This window comes from Diplotaxodon limnothrissa, linkage group LG23, assembly GCF_057381915.1.
Source record: "Diplotaxodon limnothrissa isolate DT_005_m linkage group LG23, D_limnothrissa_male_GT1.1, whole genome shotgun sequence".
NCBI classification, from domain to species: domain Eukaryota; kingdom Metazoa; phylum Chordata; class Actinopteri; order Cichliformes; family Cichlidae; genus Diplotaxodon; species Diplotaxodon limnothrissa.
Window position 1 is genome coordinate 7,189,545 of NC_140617.1, and position 21,105 is coordinate 7,210,649.

At 41.1% G+C, this 21,105-nt stretch overlaps 1 protein-coding gene across 3 annotated transcripts; it reads left to right on the top strand.

Annotated features, from left to right (window-relative positions):
- The first annotated feature begins 600 nt into the window (after nucleotides 1-600).
- On the top strand, nucleotides 601-21,105 carry dnm3a (dynamin 3a). 3 transcript variants are annotated; one of them, XM_085349021.1, is made up of 21 exons: nucleotides 601-1,183; nucleotides 4,692-4,765; nucleotides 5,170-5,319; nucleotides 5,423-5,626; nucleotides 6,265-6,363; nucleotides 7,168-7,328; nucleotides 7,405-7,547; nucleotides 7,628-7,763; nucleotides 8,173-8,240; nucleotides 8,330-8,468; nucleotides 8,569-8,655; nucleotides 8,762-8,832; nucleotides 8,928-8,988; nucleotides 9,588-9,614; nucleotides 10,309-10,422; nucleotides 15,204-15,313; nucleotides 17,947-18,058; nucleotides 18,700-18,861; nucleotides 19,139-19,362; nucleotides 19,458-19,607; nucleotides 20,804-21,105. In XM_085349021.1, exons 1-21 carry the CDS (start codon nucleotides 1,023-1,025, stop codon nucleotides 20,835-20,837), a joined length of 2,487 nt encoding a protein of 828 aa, XP_085205147.1. In that variant the 5' UTR covers nucleotides 601-1,022; the 3' UTR covers nucleotides 20,838-21,105. The 3 variants fall into 3 exon arrangements, with proteins under 3 accessions (XP_085205147.1, XP_085205148.1, XP_085205149.1); XM_085349022.1 differs by lacking the exon at nucleotides 9,588-9,614; XM_085349023.1 differs by lacking the exons at nucleotides 19,458-19,607; nucleotides 20,804-21,105 and having other exon boundaries at nucleotides 17,947-18,084; nucleotides 19,139-19,194.

Genomic DNA, 21,105 nt, shown 5'->3' on the forward strand with positions numbered 1-21,105 from the left:
CATGTTTGTGACCATTGAGGGCTGAGGTTAACCACATGTCGGGACAGTGTTTGAGATTGTACGACAAACATATTAAAATATGGGAAAAAGTGCTTTGACTTTGCCATTCAGTACAATGTCATTTAAAGTGTACATGTGTAACATAAGCAGTCACAAATAAACGTTTTATCCTTTAAACTTAAGTAGTAGAGTGGTACTGAAACTATTCTAACTATGCTGTTAGATGTCATAGATGGGACTGCATTATTTCACCACTAAATGCCTTCACTTTCTCTTTTACTTGTCTGTTTTCCATTGCACTGCACAGTGCTGGCTCCCTGCTCTGGTGAAGAATGCAGCAGCGTTATTTACAGTAGATGAATCGCACACTCTGGTTCTTGTTGCAAGTGTTGAGAGGGGAGCAGCGCAGACCTCCCCACACTGGATACGTGGGATTTTAAATAGCTGGAGGAGTGAATCCTCGCGTGCGCTCTCTTAATTCGGGGTACCTTCATAACTGGCTGTGAAGTTTGTCTATCTCCTGTTTAAGGGGTGGGGGCTGCTGAGTTAAACTTCTTTATTACCGCGCATGCGCACAAAACTGTTCCGTAAGCTGTCAAATCAGAGCGTTTTCTACTGAACAGAGACCAGACATAGCACGGTGAGCGGTGACTAACTAATTAAAAATGTCCCGAGTTTAAGGAAAGCGACTCCCGTTACGAATTGCTGGAGTTTTAAAACAACGGAAAATGACTTCGAAGAGCTTTTTTCGGAGAGCAGAGGGGCGTGAGTACAAATGTGGACACTATCGTCGTTCCCAGACACACTAACCAGACCGTACTAACGACTCCTTAAAGCTGCGGATCTTTAAAAGTTCACACCGATCTTCAAGAAAACTCTAATTTGCAGTTTTTAATAACAGCAATAATAATTCTGGTTACCAGCAGCCACTCACTATGATAGTTACTTTATCAAGTGGTGTAGACTAGAAGCGGAGGTAAAGAGGCTTGGCAGGAGCTGGACAGGTAGCTACTCCCGTTGCGATGGGCAACCGCGGGATGGAGGATCTAATTCCGCTGGTCAACCGCCTTCGAGATGCCCTGAGCAGCGTGGGGGAAAGCTGCAGCCTCCACCTGCCCCAGATTGCTGTGGTGGGCGGCCAGAGCGCAGGCAAGAGCTCCGTGCTGGAAAACTTTGTTGGCAGGTAAACCAAAGATACTCATCTCTATACAACAGAGACCACTGATACCAAGAGAGCATTTTCATTTGTAACAGATCTTTTACAAATTAGTCATAACCATTATGAACAAGTTTCATATTCATGACTTTCCCCTAAGTGACTCACTCTTTACTAAAGAACGGTGAAGTTACAATGTTATAACTGATGATGATTATTTGAGTCATACCAAATCTATGAACCATCATGAACCAAATGCTATACTCACCATTAATTAATCAAATTGTCACAACTTAGTTAGGCTGATCATAAACCAGTGAGCTTAATGTGGAGTAATGACTACGTTTGTGTGAGACTACTGGGGACACATTACTCGGGTTTGGCATGGCAAAAAATGTACTGTATACACTTTATATACAGTACTTTAAATCATTTTATATATATTACAGTATATACTTGTTATACACACAGTATTATACAGAAAATACTGTGATCTTGACCCACAGCTCATTTTTTTGTTTCTAAGTAGCCAGACTTTCTTGTAATTTTTTTTAAATGTTCTTTTGTTGAAAATTGTCTTTTCCCCACCAATTTTCTGTCAATTTCTGACTATTTTCAAAGGTATTGTTTGTCTTCTTTTTTTAACTTAACACATCTAAAAATCACTGAAGAATCAAAAAGGCAACTAAGTAATGAACCAGTGTTGTGTTTACACATAACAGACAACTTAGCAAAGAATCCACTTTAAATTGTATCTTTGGGTATTTTGCTGCTAACAGCCTGTTGCAAAAACACACAGTTTCGTCCAATTTCTTTAGTTGAATCTCCAAAAAACAACAAAGAAGATTGTCAGGCATAAGTAGTATTTTTGCACCAACAAGATGATAGGCCCCTTCAGCTGATCCATCCGCTGTTCACTGCAGCTTCATCATAAATTATCTTAGTGGAAAAGTGGCTGTCAATAAGCCATTCCCAATGTAGGGAAACAGGTGGAAAATACTGAGAACTGGATTGAAAATCAGTGGTAACAAGTCTTTGAAGCGATAAATTCAAATTTTGATTCAAATTATCATCAACAACATCGTCAACAGCCTGCATCGTTGTCAGAAAATATGTATTTTTTTTATTTAAATAACTTGTTAATTGTATTAAAATACAATTGGTGAGTTTTTTCTGTTGTCAAAACTGTTCAAGGTTGGGCCTGTGAAATGCATGATTTCCCTAAAGTGAAAGGAAAACTTAATACAGCTGCCTGTGTTCATACTTTCTACATCATGGCATCCATCCAACTCTAGTCTTAAATGCTATGTTGCTAGTCTGGAGTGGTGGATGCCGGGCATGTCAGGGTCTGTATGTAAGTAGTCAGTATAGCAGCTTATCTCATAGAGAGGTGTCACTGAATAGGTGACAGTTAATATGACTTCTGAAACACAATCAAAGCAGAATTCTTGTTATCTTGTAAGTCATTACGTTCACCAAGGTGGAGCTAAACAAGCTTTGTTTTGTTTCATCTTTTTCTGCCCTTTAACAGATTTCAAGGTCCTAAAAATATCCTCGCTTGCTTATGAATAACAGTGTTGTCTGGGTAAAGTTTAAATGCAACTGAGAGCATTTGGTGTGTGATGAGGAGACCAAGTACTTCTATCCTGTCCGGAAGGAAAACTGATGATTAAGTCAATAGTCTTCAAGCTTCCTGAGACAGTAAAGCTTTGTTAGCCGTAGGAGGCCTATGCATTGTTCTGATCTGTAGGCCGTCTATGCAATAATCTGTGGCATTCCAGCAGCAGGCTGTTCACGTCCTGATATTTTGTAACATACCTGTTGGACATGAGTATGTTCTTTTTGTGAATGACTGCAACAGCTGTTTAAACTAAGACAGGATGTAATAAAACAAACTTCCTGAATCTGATTTTAAAAGGAAAGGGAGTGTTATTTATACCCGGTGCATTTGGTTTCTCTAGAATTAACCCTTTATTTAGCTTTATTACCCAATCTAATCCATGCTGTTTTAATGCAACAATTGACAGCAACAGTCACCTCAGACTGCTTTATTTTGTAAGGTGCTATACCCTATAATATTGGAGAGAAAACCCCAATGATGAGACAATCCTTTGTGAGCAAGCACTTGGAAACAGTGGGAAGGAAGATCTCCTTTTTAACAGGAAGAGACCTCGTTTAAGGAGGAGCAGTTATCTTTTGTGACTTGTTGGGGGTTGAGAGGGGAAAAAAGAGAGAAAAGGCAAGCATAGCAAGACCACGAAACAAAAAGGACAAAGCACAAACTATGGGAGAGGGTAGAAAAATTTATGACATGTGATAGTTATATTAAAAAAACACTGGGAGTGAACAAAAGGGAAGTGGAGAAGAAATACTGTGTTCCTCATGGAAAGTCCCATGGCAGCCTGAGTTAATAGCAACAAAAGTAAGGGATGGTTCGGGGTAAGCTGATTCAGTGGAAACTGTTAGCTGTATCAAAAAGGGAGGCTTTAAGTCTATCTACTGAACCTAAATTGGGAGCTGGTTCCACAGAAGAACAGCCTAGCAGTAAAGGCTCAGCCTCCCATTCTACTTTTGGAAACTCTAGGAACCACAAGTAATCCTGCAGTCTGACAGAGAAGTGCTTGGTTTGGATAATATGGGATAATATGATTTTAAATTCAACTGGATTTAAAAGAGCGTTAGTGAAAAGGAGATGATATGGGAGAAATTCTCTTTCTAGTCCATGTTAGTACTCTTATTGCAGAATTTTAGATCAGCTCAAGGCTTTGGGGGGAGTGACAATACAGAATTACAATAGTGCAGCCTAGAAGTAACAATAGAGATGAAAGAAGGCAGTCCTATATATCAGTTTATTGTGTCTCTTAAAGGACATATAGTGGTGAAAATCATAGGTCTCTTTACAGTATTACTAGAGGCCAGGTTAATACCATCCAGGTTACATATCTGATTATTCCTCAATTCTTCATCTGGTTCAGCGGATTAAATGCTAATCATTTTCTTGGTCTTGGTAACAAGAACGTTGCTGATGTTTTAGGACAGGGCTGTCAAACACAGGCTCAAACCTGGCCCAGCAGATGGCTTACAAAGACCAGGGAAGTTAAAATTGTAGTGTCTTGTATATCTTCACTTTACTACATAGGTATACACATGTACTGAAAATTTGATTTCTAGATCTTGACAATTTGTACAGTAACGTAAATTAAAGTTATGCAGTTGCTTTACTGGTCCGGCCCAGGTGAGCACCAACAAAACACATGAGGTCCATGAACTGAAGTGAGTGTGACACCCCTTTTTTAAGCAGTATGGCAACTGAACTAAACCTAATACTGGGTGCTATTGTGTCTAATGCTATAAAGGTACTCCCTAAATACTTTCAGTTTAATGGTCATATCTGTGGGCAAAGTATGTAAAATTATTAATATGGTATGGTAAACTTAATGTTTTATATTTGGTTTGGTGGTGGCGGGGAAGATGAATCAGCACCAGTAATAATACGCACATCTATGTGTATATTCTTTTATCTTTCCTCTAACAGAGACTTCCTTCCGCGGGGTTCAGGAATTGTTACTCGGAGACCTTTAATTCTCCAGCTGCTAAGTGATAACACAGGTAAGAGAGCTCATAGGGATGTCATGCCGTAGCATTTCTTTAAAACTGGCACCAGATGGCAGTATGGCGTCTTATGATGACTGTGCCTCATAGAGTCCTGCTTTTTATTGCCCTTTTCTATAAAAAAAAGAGGATTGGCATGATGGATAGCATTTTTATTTTTTCTCAGAAACAGTCAAAGTATTTTAAGACAGCTGCTAGAAGAAAACAGTTGCAAGAAAAATTGGTTATATTGAAAGTTAGTGCTATGTTATTGTGTTAGCCAGTTGACTAATTTTAAGAACAGCTATAGATTTGGTGGACTAGGCAGAGTTTTTCCAAAGATACTGTAATGCTAAGATGATATTATGAGCCTCTTATTGTTTAGGTGCTGCATGTATTCAAATGCTCTGTGTCTCCCCCAGAGTATGGTGAATTTCTACATTGTCAGGGAAAGAAGTTTACAGATTTTGACGAGATCCGCAAGGAAATCGAGACAGAAACACACAGACTTACGGGATCTAATAAAGCCATCTCTCCTGTTCCCATCCACCTACGGATCCACTCACCACATGGTACTGTGCAGGTCCTTGTGTTTTACTTGCCCCGCTTAACTTACTTTTGGTCTAGTTCTTAAACAAACCTTATGTCCATGTGTGTTTATTTGTATGTGTACAGTGCTGAACCTGACTCTTGTAGACCTACCTGGCATCACCAAAGTGCCTGTAGGCGATCAGCCAACAGACATAGAGTACCAGGTACGAGACATGATCATGCAGTACATCTGTAAGGAAAACTGTCTCATCCTGGCTGTCACACCTGCCAACACTGACCTGGCCAACTCTGATGCACTTAAACTGGCCAAAGATGTTGACCCTCAAGGTAAGCCCCGTGACTGTGAATGTCCTGCTGTTTTTAAATAGTGACATTATTAAAATATAAAACCAGTTCCAAAGAAGTTGGGATGTTGCGTAAGAGCTTATTAAAAGTAAAGATGGGTAGAATTTTGGAATTGTTTCTTTACATAAGGCCTTACAAAGACCTTGCATACTTAAGTAACACAATACTAAACTGCATACTGCATGTATCAAAACAGCATGGCTTTGTAGCCCAGAGTTTTCACCCGCTGAAAACATTTGGCACATTGAAGAATACAACAAAGAAGACCAGGGACTGTTGACCTAGAATCCTTTTTCAGACAAGAATGGGACAACATTTTCTGCCAAAAGTCCAGCAGCTGCTCTCTTCAGTCCCTAGATGTTTATAGACTGTTGTTAAATGAATAGGGGATATTACACAATGGTTAACAAGCTGCTGTCCCAACTCTTTTGAGTTGATGTGTTGCTGCCATCAAATTTAAAATAACTTTCATTTTTCTTAAAATCATACATTTTCTCAGTTTAACCATTTGAAAAAAAATTTCATGCTCTGTTGTTAATAAAAGATGGATGGATGGATGGATGTTATATTCCTTATTCACATTTGTATGGAAATATGCATGTTTTTTCTCTTCTCTTTAGGGCTGCGCACAATAGGTGTAATCACCAAGCTGGACCTGATGGATGAAGGAACAAATGCCAGACAAATACTAGAGAACAAGTTGCTTCCTTTACGCAGAGGTGTGTTGCTTGTGTGTGTGTTCTTGCTCAGTGTGCTATCAAATCGCAATAGAGACTCTCTGGAGAGGATTGACATAATCATTGTGTATTTATTACCAGCCACAAGCTCACTCACAGCCAAGCACAAAGATAACTTTAGCTCTTTACGTGACATCACTGTACTCCCATTCAGTGTGTGTGTGTATGTGCATGTATTCTATGTATGCAGCAAGAGATAAAGAGTAAGAAATGGATTATTGATGGTGTTGGTTTGTGTATCAGCCAGAAGTGTAGAGTCTGACAAGTGGGAACTGATAGGCACCAGCCCAGCTGTTAGCTTAGAAAAGTTTGTAATTTGTGTCTGTGAGAGAGCGGAAGAGACAGAGGCCTGGAATTGGGCAATGCAGGCAGTGTACAGACTGGCTAAAGCACCACCAGGTGCTGGCTGCTTCATGCTTTTCCTACAGCACTAATGCATTAGCCATGGAAGCCCTCTGAAATAATTCCGCCGGTAGCAGCATTGAGCTGAAGTATTAGATGTGAAGCCTAGTGCTATTACATCTATTACTGTACCAAATAGGCAATTTGGCCTGCCCCTCACAATCCGCCCTGCTGTTGCAGAAACACACACATTTCCTGCTTGTATGCTACAGTTATAATGGAACAAATGGTGGTCTGGGAAGAGTTCCCAGGCACCCTCCAGAAAATGCGAGTTGAATCCATCTTACATCAGAGGCCTGTAATTTCTCCTTCCTGTTAGTGCACATTGTCATCCTTATCCTTACATACCTTTTTATAATTTCCCTTTCAACTCCTTCTCCCCAGGTTACATAGGGGTGGTGAACCGTAGTCAGAAGGACATTGATGGGAAAAAGGACATTAAGGAAGCTCTGAGGGCAGAGAAGGAGTTCTTCCTGTCCCACCCAGCCTACAAACACATGTCTGAAAAAATGGGAACACCTTATTTACAAAGAATACTCAACCAGGTTCAATATGTGAACTTTTAAACTGAGAAATATTACATTATGTGCTTGTGTTATTACTAACAATATTTGTTTTCAGCAATTCACAAACCACATTCGGGACACACTGCCAGCCTTCCGTAGTCATCTGCAGAGCCAGCTTCTGGCATTGAAGAAAGAAGCTGAAGATTACATGCAGTTTAATCCAAATGACCCCGCACGAAGGACCAAGACATTGCTACAGTGAGTCAGTCATTCTGTGTATACATATTCTATGTATATATATTTCTGTGTTTTTCATAGCCTGCATGTTTGTCTTTTAGATTAGTTCAGCGCTTTGCTGTTGACTTTGAGAAGCTGATTGAGGGCTCAGGTGACAAAGTAGACACCGTCAACCTGTCCGGAGGAGCTAAGATCAATCGAATCTTCCATGAACGTTTCCCCTATGAACTAATCAAGGTGTGTGTGTGTGTGTGTGTCAGAATGAGAATCAGAAACAAAATACTTTATTAATTCCTAAGGAAATTATGTGGTTACAGTTGATCCAACACAATAAGAACAGTTACAGACTGGACAAAATTAAATAATACAATGTATTACAAAGTTACAAATATAAGAAATAGGTTCAATATATACAAATAGCTTCTAGAATAATACAGAGATTTTATATATATATGATTGGCATCATTTCATGTGTGTGTATGGGTGCCTTGTTTATTTGTTTGGATTATGATGTTTATGGTTTTGGTGATTGGTTTATGTTCTTCGGGCACCTGCATTTCCTTTAATAAGTGTAATGATAAACCAAGTTGCTCCTTAGCCAAGTGCTGTTTTTTATGAAGTACTGTGCATCTTTGCATGTCTTAAGATCGGGTCTGATGAAGGGAAGCTGCGGACGGAAATCAACTATGCCATCAGAAACACCCATGGTGTCAGGTTCAGTACAGTAGCAGTGTCAAGTGATTTTATTGTTTTGGTCTTTTTTTGTTTTTCTACTGTAACATCTTATATTTTTTTCCCTACAGGACGGGTTTGTTCACCCCTGACACGGCCTTTGAAGCCATAGTAAAGAAACAGATATCGAGGTTAAAAGGGCCATGTGTTAAATTTATTGACATGGTCAGTCAGGAACTAACCACCACTCTGTACCAGTGTATCGACAAGGTATAAATACTCTTGTTTCATGTATTTGTGTGTTGCTTTCTACACTTCGTGGTGTAGTAACTGTGTCATATCTCATTTGTGGTCTGTTTTTACTCTGTAGCTCAGTTCCTTTCCCAAGCTGCGAGATGAGACAGAAAGAATTGTTACCACTGAAATTCGAGAACTAGAGACTAAATGCAGAGACCAGGTAATCCATATTTGTGTAAGGGATGAATTGTTTTGGATTACTCAGTTGCATTCTTATGTTGTGTATTGTTTTATTTCATGAGTTAACATATGTTCGCACTGTCCAGGTCATGTTGCTTATTGACATACAGGTAGCCTACATAAATACCAAACATGAAGACTTTGTTGGCTTCAATAAGTGAGTCTCCACATCACCTTTAAGATTTCTAGCTAATAATAAGCATCGTTAATTATACACTATATTAAATCAGACTTGCTTTTCATTTATCTTAGTTCCCCCCAGATGCACAATCACACCAATACCAAGATTGCTGCACGGATTGGAGGAAAACAGGTGAGAGTCTAAATGGCTTGGCTTAATAAAATGAACCAGGGATCATGCAGCCCTAAAATGCAAATGAAGGCATTCTGAGACAGTTTGTCAGTTGAACCAGTCCATTGATCCTTAGCTTTACTTTTGTCTGAGTTAAATCTCCTGACAACTTAATTATTATTAATTATTATCAGTACAAGGAATCTGCAAAAATACAAACAAAATTCAAACTTTAAACGCATTTAATTTATGTGCTGTGGCACATAGCATATCTGTGTGCCACAGCAAAAATAAGACATTTTAGTCTTTTTCTATTAGATTTATATGTAGACATATTTATGTGACACATTTTGATTTAGCAGTGATAATTAAATACACATTTCTACTATAACTGGAACATTGATATGTGGTGTTGTTAATATTTGCTAAACAGCAGTAAATTTCAACCACAGCTTCAAAGGTAAATAAAAAAAATTTTATTTTCAAAGTCCCGAGTGATGCTTTGCTAATAGTTAACTGTTAAATGTAGTCATTGTTGGCGCCATCCCCAAAAATTGTCATATAATGAAAAAATTAACTCCATCTTTCTGTTGCTGCTTCATCTCCTGTTTTTTCTCTAGGGTGTGGCGCCTCATTCAAGTCTAATAGTAGGAGACCCGTTTCTTTAAATCTTCTCACTCACTGCTGCCTCTGCTGGCAATATGTGTGCACAGCGGTGAAGCTTAAGGGTTGTGGGTTGGCATGCTACTGATTGCAGCAAACACAGCAAAATGGCTCCTTGTAGCTTTAATAATCACATCTTTCATCATCTGCAACTTTCTCAGAAAGTGTTTTTTCTTTTTCTTGTTCAGTCTGTGCTAATCTTATAATTTCTCTTTCACAGTTCCCCCACTGTAAAAATATACATTTGCAGGAAGTATATGTTATCTTGGTATAATATGTCTCATTTCCTATAACTTGACACATCTTTCCTTTACAGTGCCTTTGTCTGTCACCTTTGACCGCTCTTCCTGTTTTCTCCCAAATTTGAACAGCCAGGCTCTGATTTCTGTGCTTGCTCGACCGTCTTTACCCTTTTAGGTTCTCTTAAACACCTGTGCAAGCTGTTTTTCAGTTAAATATTTTGTTGATTGCATCACTGTGTATCTCACAAATGTCTAACCCGCACAAATGTTATTTTTTTCCTCCAGTGTCAGCTGTTTGACTTTTACTCTTGTTTTCGTCAGCACAATCTGCTCTCATTGTATGACCTGCTTTTCATGCTTTCATGTGAATTGTGCCTTGCTGTGAACAATTGTCTGCTGTGTTGCCTTCTGAGCTTCTTACCCTTGACTGATGCAGGTCATACGCAAGGGTTGGCTGACCATCAATAACATTGGCATCATGAAAGGTGGAGCCAAGGAATACTGGTTCATACTTTCTGCAGAGAACCTCTCATGGTTCAAGGATGACAAGGTAAGGCCTTCACATTTATTTAATGACAAACTGAATTGAATATCTATTATCAAGATGAATTACACTTCAAATATTTTATTTATATAGTCCAAAACACAGAAATGCACTTAAGCCATCATCAGTTTATTTAAATAAATAAACTAAGCTTGAAATAGTGTGTTAATTGTTCATTTTAGAGAGGCAAAGTAAAATTGTTCATCTGTTCAGATCACATTCTTAAAAAAAAGAAGAAGTAGGTGGCAGAGATCTTAGTGGCCCTCTGCTCTGATGTCAGTGGGGCTGCCATCTGTCTGCCTGTCTGTGCCTGCTGTACAGGAGCAGAAGGTCTGCACAGCAAGTGTAGACAGGCAGACACACCACAACAGTCTCATCCTGTCACAGCTGATGTCATGGGAAGAGGGAAGGGCAAGTAGAGGGAAAGAGATCAGAGAAGGGGAAACACATTGGAGCATTTCTCTACGGATAGAAACAAGCACCTGTAAACATTCACATCTGGATGAAAACTCTACGGCTGGATAGTTAACATTTGTGACTGTGAACGCGATAAAGAAACTTTGACATTGTTTGACAGACTGAGAATTGAGTGTTTTTTAGCAACAGTATGTTGATTGTTTTACAAATAAGTTATTGTTCTTGGTAACCACACTAAAATAGTTTGAAGGTTTAAGCTAAACAAACAGTGACATCATTCTAGTCACAACTAAAAGCACATCTTTAACCCCCTTCTCTCTGTCCAGCTAACTCTTGCTGTTCTCTCCTACCACCTGGACCTGTAATTGAACCCCACAAATAAGTTATTGTTCTTGGTAACCACACTAAAATAGTTTGAAGGTTTAAGCTAAACAAACAGTGACATCATTCTAGTCACAACTAAAAGCACATCTTTAACCCCCTTCTCTCTGTCCAGCTAACTCTTGCTGTTCTCTCCTACCACCTGGACCTGTAATTGAACCCCACCATTTCCTCCATTCATTCCTCTGACACCCCCCTTCCCATTCGTGCTGCTCTCCCTTCAGTCTTCCCCCTTGCTCCCCCCTTTTCTTCCTCTTCTGGGAGTTTAGGCATTTGGAGCGGCTCACTCTGACACAGCTGGAGCTGCCCCAAGCCAAACTGAGACTCACACACATACACACATGCACACACAAACGCACTCAGTGGACAGGGTTGTATATACAGTATACAGTACACATGCAGACTCTGATGTAAACAAAGTGACATGCAAATAGTGGAGAAAAATATACACTCACTCAGACAGACACATGGTCACTTTTCAGATAAACACTGGATTGCTTGAACGCTGTGTTCCAAACATAGCCCCAGGCATCCATATTATACACACAGTGTTTTAGGTTTCCTCTTGCTGTCATTCCCTTACTAAGCATTTGCAAATCAACTCAGTCATACAAAGACTTTTTTGCACACAGGCAAGAAGTAATACAACTGCAGGCAAGTAATCATCTGTCGACCACATCAGAGCAGCAAGCTGGTTCTCTGCTGATGATCAAAATGAGACATGTATGCTTCACTACATGGATTAAAGCTACTATAAGAATTAAAATTTAAAAAAAAAATCTTTATACATTTTTGCTATGGTTGTTTAATCTCTGCACCTCATCACCATGTTTATCACTCGTTTATGTGCATTTTAAGTCACCCATGGTATCACAGGAGATGAGATCTACTGATTTTTTTTATGTGCACATAGACATACACACAGACGCATAAGCCAAACTCCTGCTACTTCTCCCTCACAGCTCACAGTTCCCGCTCTCATAACCCCCCGCCCACACTACCTCCACACATTACTTTTTTCTTTGACTGCTGCCCCCCCCCCCCAACACGCACACACACTTATTTTTTTCTTTCTTTCTCTTGCCTCTGTTGCCTTTTACTCCTCCTTTCTCTCTCTCTCCCTCTCTCTGTCTGTCTCACCCTCTTTCTCTCTTTCTCCCCCTTTCTGTGGTTGGCAGTCTCCCTGGGACTGTGCACATTCCTGGCTGGAAAATCTGAAGCTTTGTCCAAACACCAGCTTCCAAGATCTGCCCAGAGAAATCCCACATGGCTGTTTCTACACTGCAGACCTCCCCTTTTGACTCCCCCTCTCTCCTCTCAACTACTCCACAGTCTTACTCCCAAAAACCCCTCTTCCCCCCTCTTCACCCCCCAAAACTCCCCTGCCACCCTCCCTTCATCATCTCTGTGTTGATTGCTTCCATGCACACAGTTTTAACCTGTTCGAATTACATCTTCATTCTATTATATATGTACCCTGCACTGACCTCATGCTGAAAGTGCAGCTTAACCGTTCAGAGTTTAATCTTCACAGCACATTGAACAGACGAACATTCCTTCACCCCTCAACTGCCAGAACTCCACCAGGGAGCTGAAGAAAAACAGACGGCTCATGACTATACATTTAATCTACATGCACTCCTCTATGTGTTTGCATGTGAGGCCTATCTCAGGTCCATTAGCCTCTAGGAAGGGGGGACATAGCTTCAGACACAGCAGCTCTGATGTATGATCCTTCACGACCACCCTGACACCACTGCGATTACGACACACACACATAAATACACAAATGTGTATACAAAGCAATGCCACAATGTCCTTTAACCACAAGAGCAATCATATTGCAAAGCAGATGCACATGCAAAATGTGTGAGGCAATCTGTGGAAAAAGTTAGGTTAGAGCTTTTCTGAAGTTGCTGTGCGCAAAATAAGCTCAGCTCATTAGCTGATTTGTAGCCTTCTTAGTTTGCAGCCCTAAAAGACAGGAAAAACAGTCAAGTTATACTTCACATGTGTTATTCTCACTAGTCAACAAAGACAGTTAATTCAAGCTGACAAATACCACAAAATGGATGAGAGATTGTGCAACTTAGTATAAAGCTGGTCACAGTGATTAAAGATATGAAATCGTGTGATAGTATATGCATATTTAAAGGCACTTGCACATCTGCAAGCGAGAAACATCACAAAATAATAGACCTTATATTTGCCAGCATAGACTATGTGCAGTTTTCATCTTCTCTTGTGTATTTGTAGATGGCATTAGTATAAGCTGCTGATGCACTTCCTTGCACAGTCTAACCAATGTGCAGACTACTGTACACCAGTAAGATCCTGAACAGGTAGTCTGAACACTGGGATGACGGAGCAGGACCCTTTCTCGTTTGTGTTCGGCCTTGCCTTTTCCATCTCTGGCTGTTTTCTTGCAGTCCTGCATGAGGCGTTGGAGAGTTGACAAAAGGTTTCCTCTGTTTTTCTCATATTTCTTATCCGGTTCCAATGCTGGGTCGTAGGGCAAGACACACACATCAGACATCCACTCCTATGGGCATCTCTCCTTCAGACATGTTAGTGTACCTTGATTCGGTCGTCCGCAGGGCTGTGTCCCGATGTAGTATCCAGTCTTGACGTGGCACATTCACCCATTCAGCCAGGGATCTGCCTGTTCACTCAGGGAAGGCATAAGGAAATAAGGGGAGTGAGAGAAGGAGAGAGAGTTAGGGAGGAACTTAGCAGCCATATATGGGTTGATGGGACCCATGGGGGAATCAACTTTGGAGTGGTCTGGAGTTTCTCCCCATTTCTTCTTCACAATCGCTCCTGCTTTCTATGTTCCTCAACATTTCCTTGTCTACTTTTGCGAAATTCACCTCCCTCTGTCCATGTCTATCCCTCCGCTTCCTCTCTTTCTCATCTCTACTTTCTATTTCTACCCCATCGGAGCACCCTATACTCACTCCGGTCTCCTCCCTCTCCGTCTAAAGCGATCCCAGATGTTGCTGTATGAGCGCCAATCGCGTTCTGTCATTTTTTTTCAACCTCTGTTACAGGAAGTGGGCCCCTTTGTTAAAAAAAAAAAAAAAAAAAGGAAAGAGGAGCAAAGGAAGAGAGTCGTAGGGTTCAGGGAAGCACTGGGAGAAAGACTGATGACCAAAATGTACTTCCAGAATAGTCGCCTCTCATTTCATTCGTGCACATGATCAAACGCACATATTCGAATCTACACATTGTTAAAAAATGCTCTTCTGGCGTTAGGTATTCTGACTCTGGTGGTCACTGTTTTCTTTGAACTCTCCATCCATCCATGGCTGTACCTATAACCAGGCTTTATGGAAGGCCCTTTCTCAAAGGCTAGACAGAAAGAGCAGGCTGGAGAATAGAGAGATGAGGGGGAAGGGCTTGACTTTAGGAGAAATGTTGTGTTAGAGCTTGAGTCTGAATAATGACTTTCACATGTGGCCCGGCCTCTCTACCTCTTTTTTTCATACTACTTCTCTCGTTCCCTCCCTCCCTGCTTCACTTTTCTGCATCCTGCCTCCATACTGTCTGGTTCTCCTCACACTAGCCGCTCCACTCCTCCAACTGTTCTCCGTCATTCATAAGTCCCCATGGTGATGACAGACTATAGACTTATGGCAACTCTCCCCCTCCCCCACTGATTCTCCTGAACTAGTTTGTGAGTTGTTAATGTGAGTCAGTCTGACAGTCAGACACATCATCTTATATGAACTCGGATGCACTCCTAGCACAATGTTCCACATCTCCATTTCGCCTTGCCTTCTGACACTTTTCCCATTACAGTTCATGTCTCTTGGCTCCACTTTCTTCTCTAGGTGCACGCTAAGAAATATTTACTACCAGACACATGCAAACTGGCCTTAGTCTCTGGTGGTTTTTGCTATCAACGCTGTTATTGCCTCTATGGTGTCGTATATTACTCTGCATACCAATGTCAAAATTTTATCTTTTCATATTCTGTCTTTTTTCAGGAGAAGGAAAAGAAGTACATGCTTCCACTGGACAACTTAAAGCTCAGAGACGTGGAAAAGGGCTTCATGTCCAGCAAATATGTTTTTGCTATCTTCAACACAGAGTTAAGGTTTGTGTGTGGTTGGAGGCGTGTGCTTTTTCATATGTGCCTGTTTGGTGAGTGAATGCGTGAGTCAGAAAAGGGAGTTCTGTTCTTGTCACCTGCTCGATGAAACTTTTGTGATATTTTACGAGGGTGGACATGTTGGAGGAGGAAAGGGAGGAGATGTCAGAGTGGCGTTTTGCCCTTCCGCCGACCTCTTCCATTCAACTTTGCCACCGGAACCAAAAGGGATATCCAGCGGGTACTGGAGCGGATGCCGTTTGTTTTTTTTGCTCTCTAAGTATATGCCAGGCTTTTGAGGGCAGAGCTGGGTTTTGGGTTTGCTAAGTTTATGGGTGTGAAACAGATTGAGAAGGACAGAGAGACAAAGGGAAAACATAAGAGGCAAGCGAGAGAGAGTGTTTAGGAGCTGGAGCTGACCCAAAGCCTGGCTGATTGTACCAGAGCATGTGGGCTTTGTTTATAATGCTTTGCTATGCTACATTCGGACACACAAACTGAATTCATAAGTGCGTGTGTGTGTTTCCACATGTGTGTATGTGCCTTTGCAAAGAGCATGCGTATAGACCACAGCATACCGACGGCAGGCTCATTAAGCAGCTAATCAAAGCCAGAGCGCTTGGATCAGAGATGAGGCTGCTCTTGTTTGGAAAGAATTGCTCGACTCACCACAAAAAGGAGGGAGAGGGAAGAACTTGAAGGGTTGGGGGGGAGAAAGAAAGCAGCAGAGAGAGAGAGAGAGAGAGTATCAGAGCCAATGGCCAGGAATGTGTCAAAGTCTGTCCTGTGGCGCCCCCCCCCAATCCAACCCCTCTACCCCCCTTTCCTGCGCCCTCACTCTGTTTCTCTTTCTGTATTTGTGTGTGTGGCTTTGTCCCTGTCTGACAGTAATCAAAACCTCAGGAAACTCTTCAAATCTAAAGCAGTCATAGCGCTGCAGAAATTCCTTCAGATTAGTGAAAAAGCTCCCAGTGAGCTGAGGAGAGAGCATAAAAAAAGGCCGTTTAAAACAAATGTTGGTGTAAGTGATAAATCAACATAGAGAACAATTTTCTTATGCGCTCACTGGTGTAAACGAATGTTCAGTGTCCTGATCTTAGTGTAATAGCACTCCAGTATTGTCATGGTTGGCCCGGCTCCCCGTCTGTTAGCCACCACACCCTGATTTATTAGCCTCACCCATACTAGCCCAGTTATAAGCACACAAACTAAAAGCCTATTTCTTCATCGCTCTGTATACCTCTCTGTCACCACAGTGTAGTTTCTCAGTTTCTGCTGTCTGTTGTTCTCACACACAGTCTTCACATTTTTGAGGTTAATTGCTACGTGTTCTGAATGTGAGAAGGGAACAACAAAAGGGGGAAAAAAACAATCGAGTGATTAAAGAAAAATGTTTAACAGATGGGCCACGGCCTGCTCCAGATTCTTTACTTGTTTCTGACTTTGTTACTAAGCGTTGAGATGTCAGATGATGTGAAGAGGGACGTGAGAGGACAAACAGAGAGCAAGCTGAGTTTGGGTATGAATCACGGTGAAAAAATACGTGATGATGATGATAAGGAGATAAGCTGCCGTGAATAAGGTCGTGTGAAGCATTGCGTTTGGGAAGCAATAAATGATGTATGTGTTATATGTGTGTATATCGGTGCCGTGTATGTTTCTGTGTGTGTTTTAATCTAGTTGAAAGTGTCTGCGTCTGTCTTTATGCCCTTTAGATCTGCAAGTGTCCAACATGTTACACGGGGAGGGTTGCCTACTTGAAAGTGTAACATAGACCTGACACACATCAGTTTACATAGAGCCTGATAGCTTCTGTTACCCGTGTATCACTTGATGTATACTTATATTTTTATTATTACTATACAGGATGCAGTAATGGGACACAGGTCAGCCAGTGCTCCATTTAAACAAAGTAAATTTTAAAAGATTCCATTGGCTGATTTTACAAACAAATTTATCAGCATGAACGAGAAATATTTGCAGGACACACTGCACATTGCTTTACAAAGCAGACTGAATAATACGGTACCCAGACTGACAAACAATAAAACTGTTAAATGTTTGTTATGGAAACACAAGAAATTATTTTTTCTGTACAAACAAAATGCTACTTATGTTTGTTTCACACAAAGACTGTATATAAAGATATATATACAGTCTGTGGGTTAGCGCATGAAGGCATCCTTGTGCCAGTAACATTTCACTTGTGTACAGATTGGGTCAGAGGCTTAGTAAATAATATTTGTATATAAAGAATTTCGAACACAAACAGTGAAATCGTCCAAGTGGCCTTGATGTTCTCTTTTAAACACTCTACACCCTAGCTGATAAGTTCGCAACTATAACTAAATGTTTGGCTTAATCACCTACACAGAGTTCACAAGAAAAGGTTAAAGTTCCTGTTATGGATAATAGGTCTTGTATACGTTCATCAGAGTTCCCATGAAACACATCGGAAAATGTGTTTGGTACGAACTGTATATTTTCTTAACCGTAAGGTAAGCACTGGGCCAGTCTCCCGTACAACGTATATAAGGTTTTGTGTATATTACTCCGTATTGCAGAAAGCTCCCTTGAGTTAAAAGTGTTATTGCTGTATATTTTTTGGACATTTCTGACAGGATTGTAATGAATTGCAGGAATGTGTATAAGGACTACAAATGCCTGGAGTTGGCCTGTAACTCTCAGGAGGAGCTGGACAGCTGGAAGGCTTCTCTGCTACGGGCCGGAGTCTACCCTGAGAAAGTTGCTGTTAGTACTTTGACCCCTAATTCAACGTAATTAAACCCAGTCCTGACCTTAGCTTTGGGGAACTGCACCTGTCTGCACCTTACCTTTGAGTTATATGCACTCATTGGCTTTGCTAACCTTAAACCCTGTCTGTAACCCCTTACCCCTCTCTCTCCATGTTCCCCTTTCTCTCCCCCTGCCAAAGAGAAAAAGCAAGTCCCCCACCCCTTCCATCCCGCTCTGTCGTTGGCTCTTTAGTACAGCATTCTTGGTCCATGATGTCACTACAATATGTGTGTGTGTGTGTGTGTTCTGGTCTGTTTCTAATCAGCAGTTCCTCGTCCCTCACACACTCCCCCTTTTTTTTTTCTTCTGCCCATTCCTCCTTGACTCCTTCTTTTTTGTTCCTTGTGTTCAACTCTCCTTGTTCTTATCCTATCAAATGTGTTTCTTCTTGTTACTAACATGGAATAGATGTGGCCACTAAATATAAAAGAAAGCTTTGTCTCTTTACACATCTGTATTTGTATTAAATTACTAGCTGTGGTATATCAGCAGTCCCTGTAGCATGGCACACTACACTGTAGATTATTGCTTAAATGGGTTGTCTGTATAGTGTTAAGATGTATGTATATGTCCCAACTTGTGTGTTTTTTACTAAGGTGGATGAGCAGGGGAATGGACCTCCTGAAAACCTCTCCGACCCCCAGCTGGAACGTCAAGTGGAGACCATTAGTAACCTGGTTGATTCCTACATGGGCATCATCTATAAGATGGTCAGGGACTTAATGCCAAAGACCATGATGCACCTCATGATTAACAGTGTAAGCTCTCCAGACCACACTTTTAACTGTTATTTTTATTTTTTTTGGTGCAGCAAATCCTTTTCACTTTTTTTTCTACATTTTTTGTTTTTTTGAAATTTGAAATTCCACTTGATCCATATCCTGACCAACAGAAAAAAGAAACTTTCAGGGGGTAAAAAAAACATTTTTTGCCACCGATTAAGAATATAGATTCGTTTTTCTGAATTAGAATAAAATACCACTTCACAAAGTTACATTTTAACTTCTCACAGTAGTTTATAATCCCTCTCTGTAGGTTAAGGAGTTCATCAGCTCTGAGCTCCTGGCCCAACTCTACGCTCTGGGAGAATGCTCAGCTCTGATGGATGAGTCACCAGAGCAGCAACAGCACCGAGTTGAAGTGCTCCAAAAGCATGCTGCCCTGAAGGAGGCGCTCGCTGCCATTGGAGAAATCTCCACCTCTACCTGCACTACCCCTTTGCCTCCACCTGTGGATTCTTCCTGGATAAAACCATCCAGGTGCAAATGTACACATATACATAGATGGATTCATTGAAACAAATCTGTACAACCTATCACTTAAGCTTCTCTCGTCTTCTGCTTCTCTTGCCAAGCCTCCCTAAAACTGCAGCCAGTGGTAAGCCTGGGATCCGTAGCCATGCTCCACCTGTTCCTCGGGTGCCCAGCGCTGGACCCAAAAGCTCCCCTAATGGCTCTCGGCAGCACACTAGTCAACAAAATCGTACCCCAGCCTTGGTGCCAAGGTGACTGTGAAACCAGAGAGATTAGCCCATGAAACCTGACCTGTTGTATAAATGATGACCTCTAGGCTTCGCCAAGCCTGGCATTTATGCATACACATGCGCACACATGCAAAATCAAATGTTCCCGTACAAAGGCACAGGGTTAGAAAAAGTTGTTATTTGAGCTGGGTGGGGGTCTGCTGGAAAATGTGTTTCTCATATTCTCCTTCCCATCAGCCTCAGTAGACAAGACCTCCGCATGCTTTCTACTGGAGCCAGATACAACAGGCTGAGCGCCCTGTCAACTTTTCATCTTTCTCTCTGTCCTTCATTCCCCCTTTTTCTTCTAGCATGCATTTGTTTTATTGCCTTCCTCAGTTTCCCTCATGCAATAACCATTATTTTTCCTTTTGCCCGTACCTCTTTTTCTTCAACTTTTTCTTTACTTCTCCTCTTTCACTGGTTCCTCCCCTGCTTTTGGCCCGTCTCTCCTTTTTCTCTCTGCCTCATTTCCTCTGTGCTCTCCAATGGTTCTTTAGGTTCTTTCCCTCATACACTCTCTTTCCTTGCCTGAGTCTTTCCATCCAGCCTAATGCTTGTCTGGCTCCCCTATAGATATAGAGTCATTGGGACACGATCTTACTGTAATCAGTCTTGTACTTGTACTCTACTTGTATGCTCTATGCAGCTTTATGAGTCTTGCCTTTATGTGCATTTTCTCATCATTATAAAGTCTATTTAGCTTATCATGTGTGGAGCTACGGGCAAATAAAAACACAGTAAAGAAATATAGAAATATGTAAATTATAACTTGGAATTAGGAACAACTGAAAGCCCCAGCTGGCACTGCTACACTTGGATCAACTCCTTGCTAATAATAAGGCATCTCCTAATTCATGAACATCTTTATCCAGGGTTCAGAATTATCTTATTCCTTTATTTATTTAGGAAGGCTGAATGTATAAAGCTTATAAAGTCCTGACTGCTTAGCCCCAGACTGTACCTCTCTGCAGATTAACTAGAAATTTAAATGCGGATGATTAAGAAAGCTACAGTGAGAGACAGCACCGTCCCATCAGAGATACCATGTCCTCAAAATCATGCATAAGTCTTTCAAATTTTGAAAGATGTTATAAGATCTAATGTAGAGAAACTTTTATAGAAACTTTGCTAATATAAACCATATAGTAATGTCTTTGATCTAATATTGTCTCCAGGAGGCTTCCCCCAGCAATCCCAAGTGTGAAATAAGCCCCCTCTGCTCTGAACTCCATTACCCATCTGCCCCCATGGTCCTTTCAGCTGCAGCTGGCTGCTACCCGGAGACACTCCTGACCTGCATGATGTATAATACAGCTGAAGCACGATGATGGGCTTTTCTCTGTCTCCTCTGGGAGCTGCTGTCTGCAAAACTCACTCCATCCTGAGCCTGTTTTGTACATAATATCAACGGCCACAAACGATGGAATGTGCACAACTGTCTGCTGGCTTCTCTCAAGTGCCTGAACCTTTTGTAGAT

What these genes read in the sequence shown, in the direction of transcription:
- dnm3a (XM_085349021.1), top strand. Translation starts at nt 1,023, where the DNA reads ATGGGCAACCGCGGGATGGAGGATCTAATTCCGCTGGTCAACCGCCTT. An exon ending in GACTTTGTTGGCTTCAATAA is followed by an intron (nt 8,833 to 8,927) that starts GTGAGTCTCCAC and finishes CATTTATCTTAG; the next exon opens with TTCCCCCCAGATGCACAATC. An exon ending in TCTACCCTGAGAAAGTTGCT is followed by an intron (nt 18,059 to 18,699) that starts GTTAGTACTTTG and finishes TTTTTTACTAAG; the next exon opens with GTGGATGAGCAGGGGAATGG.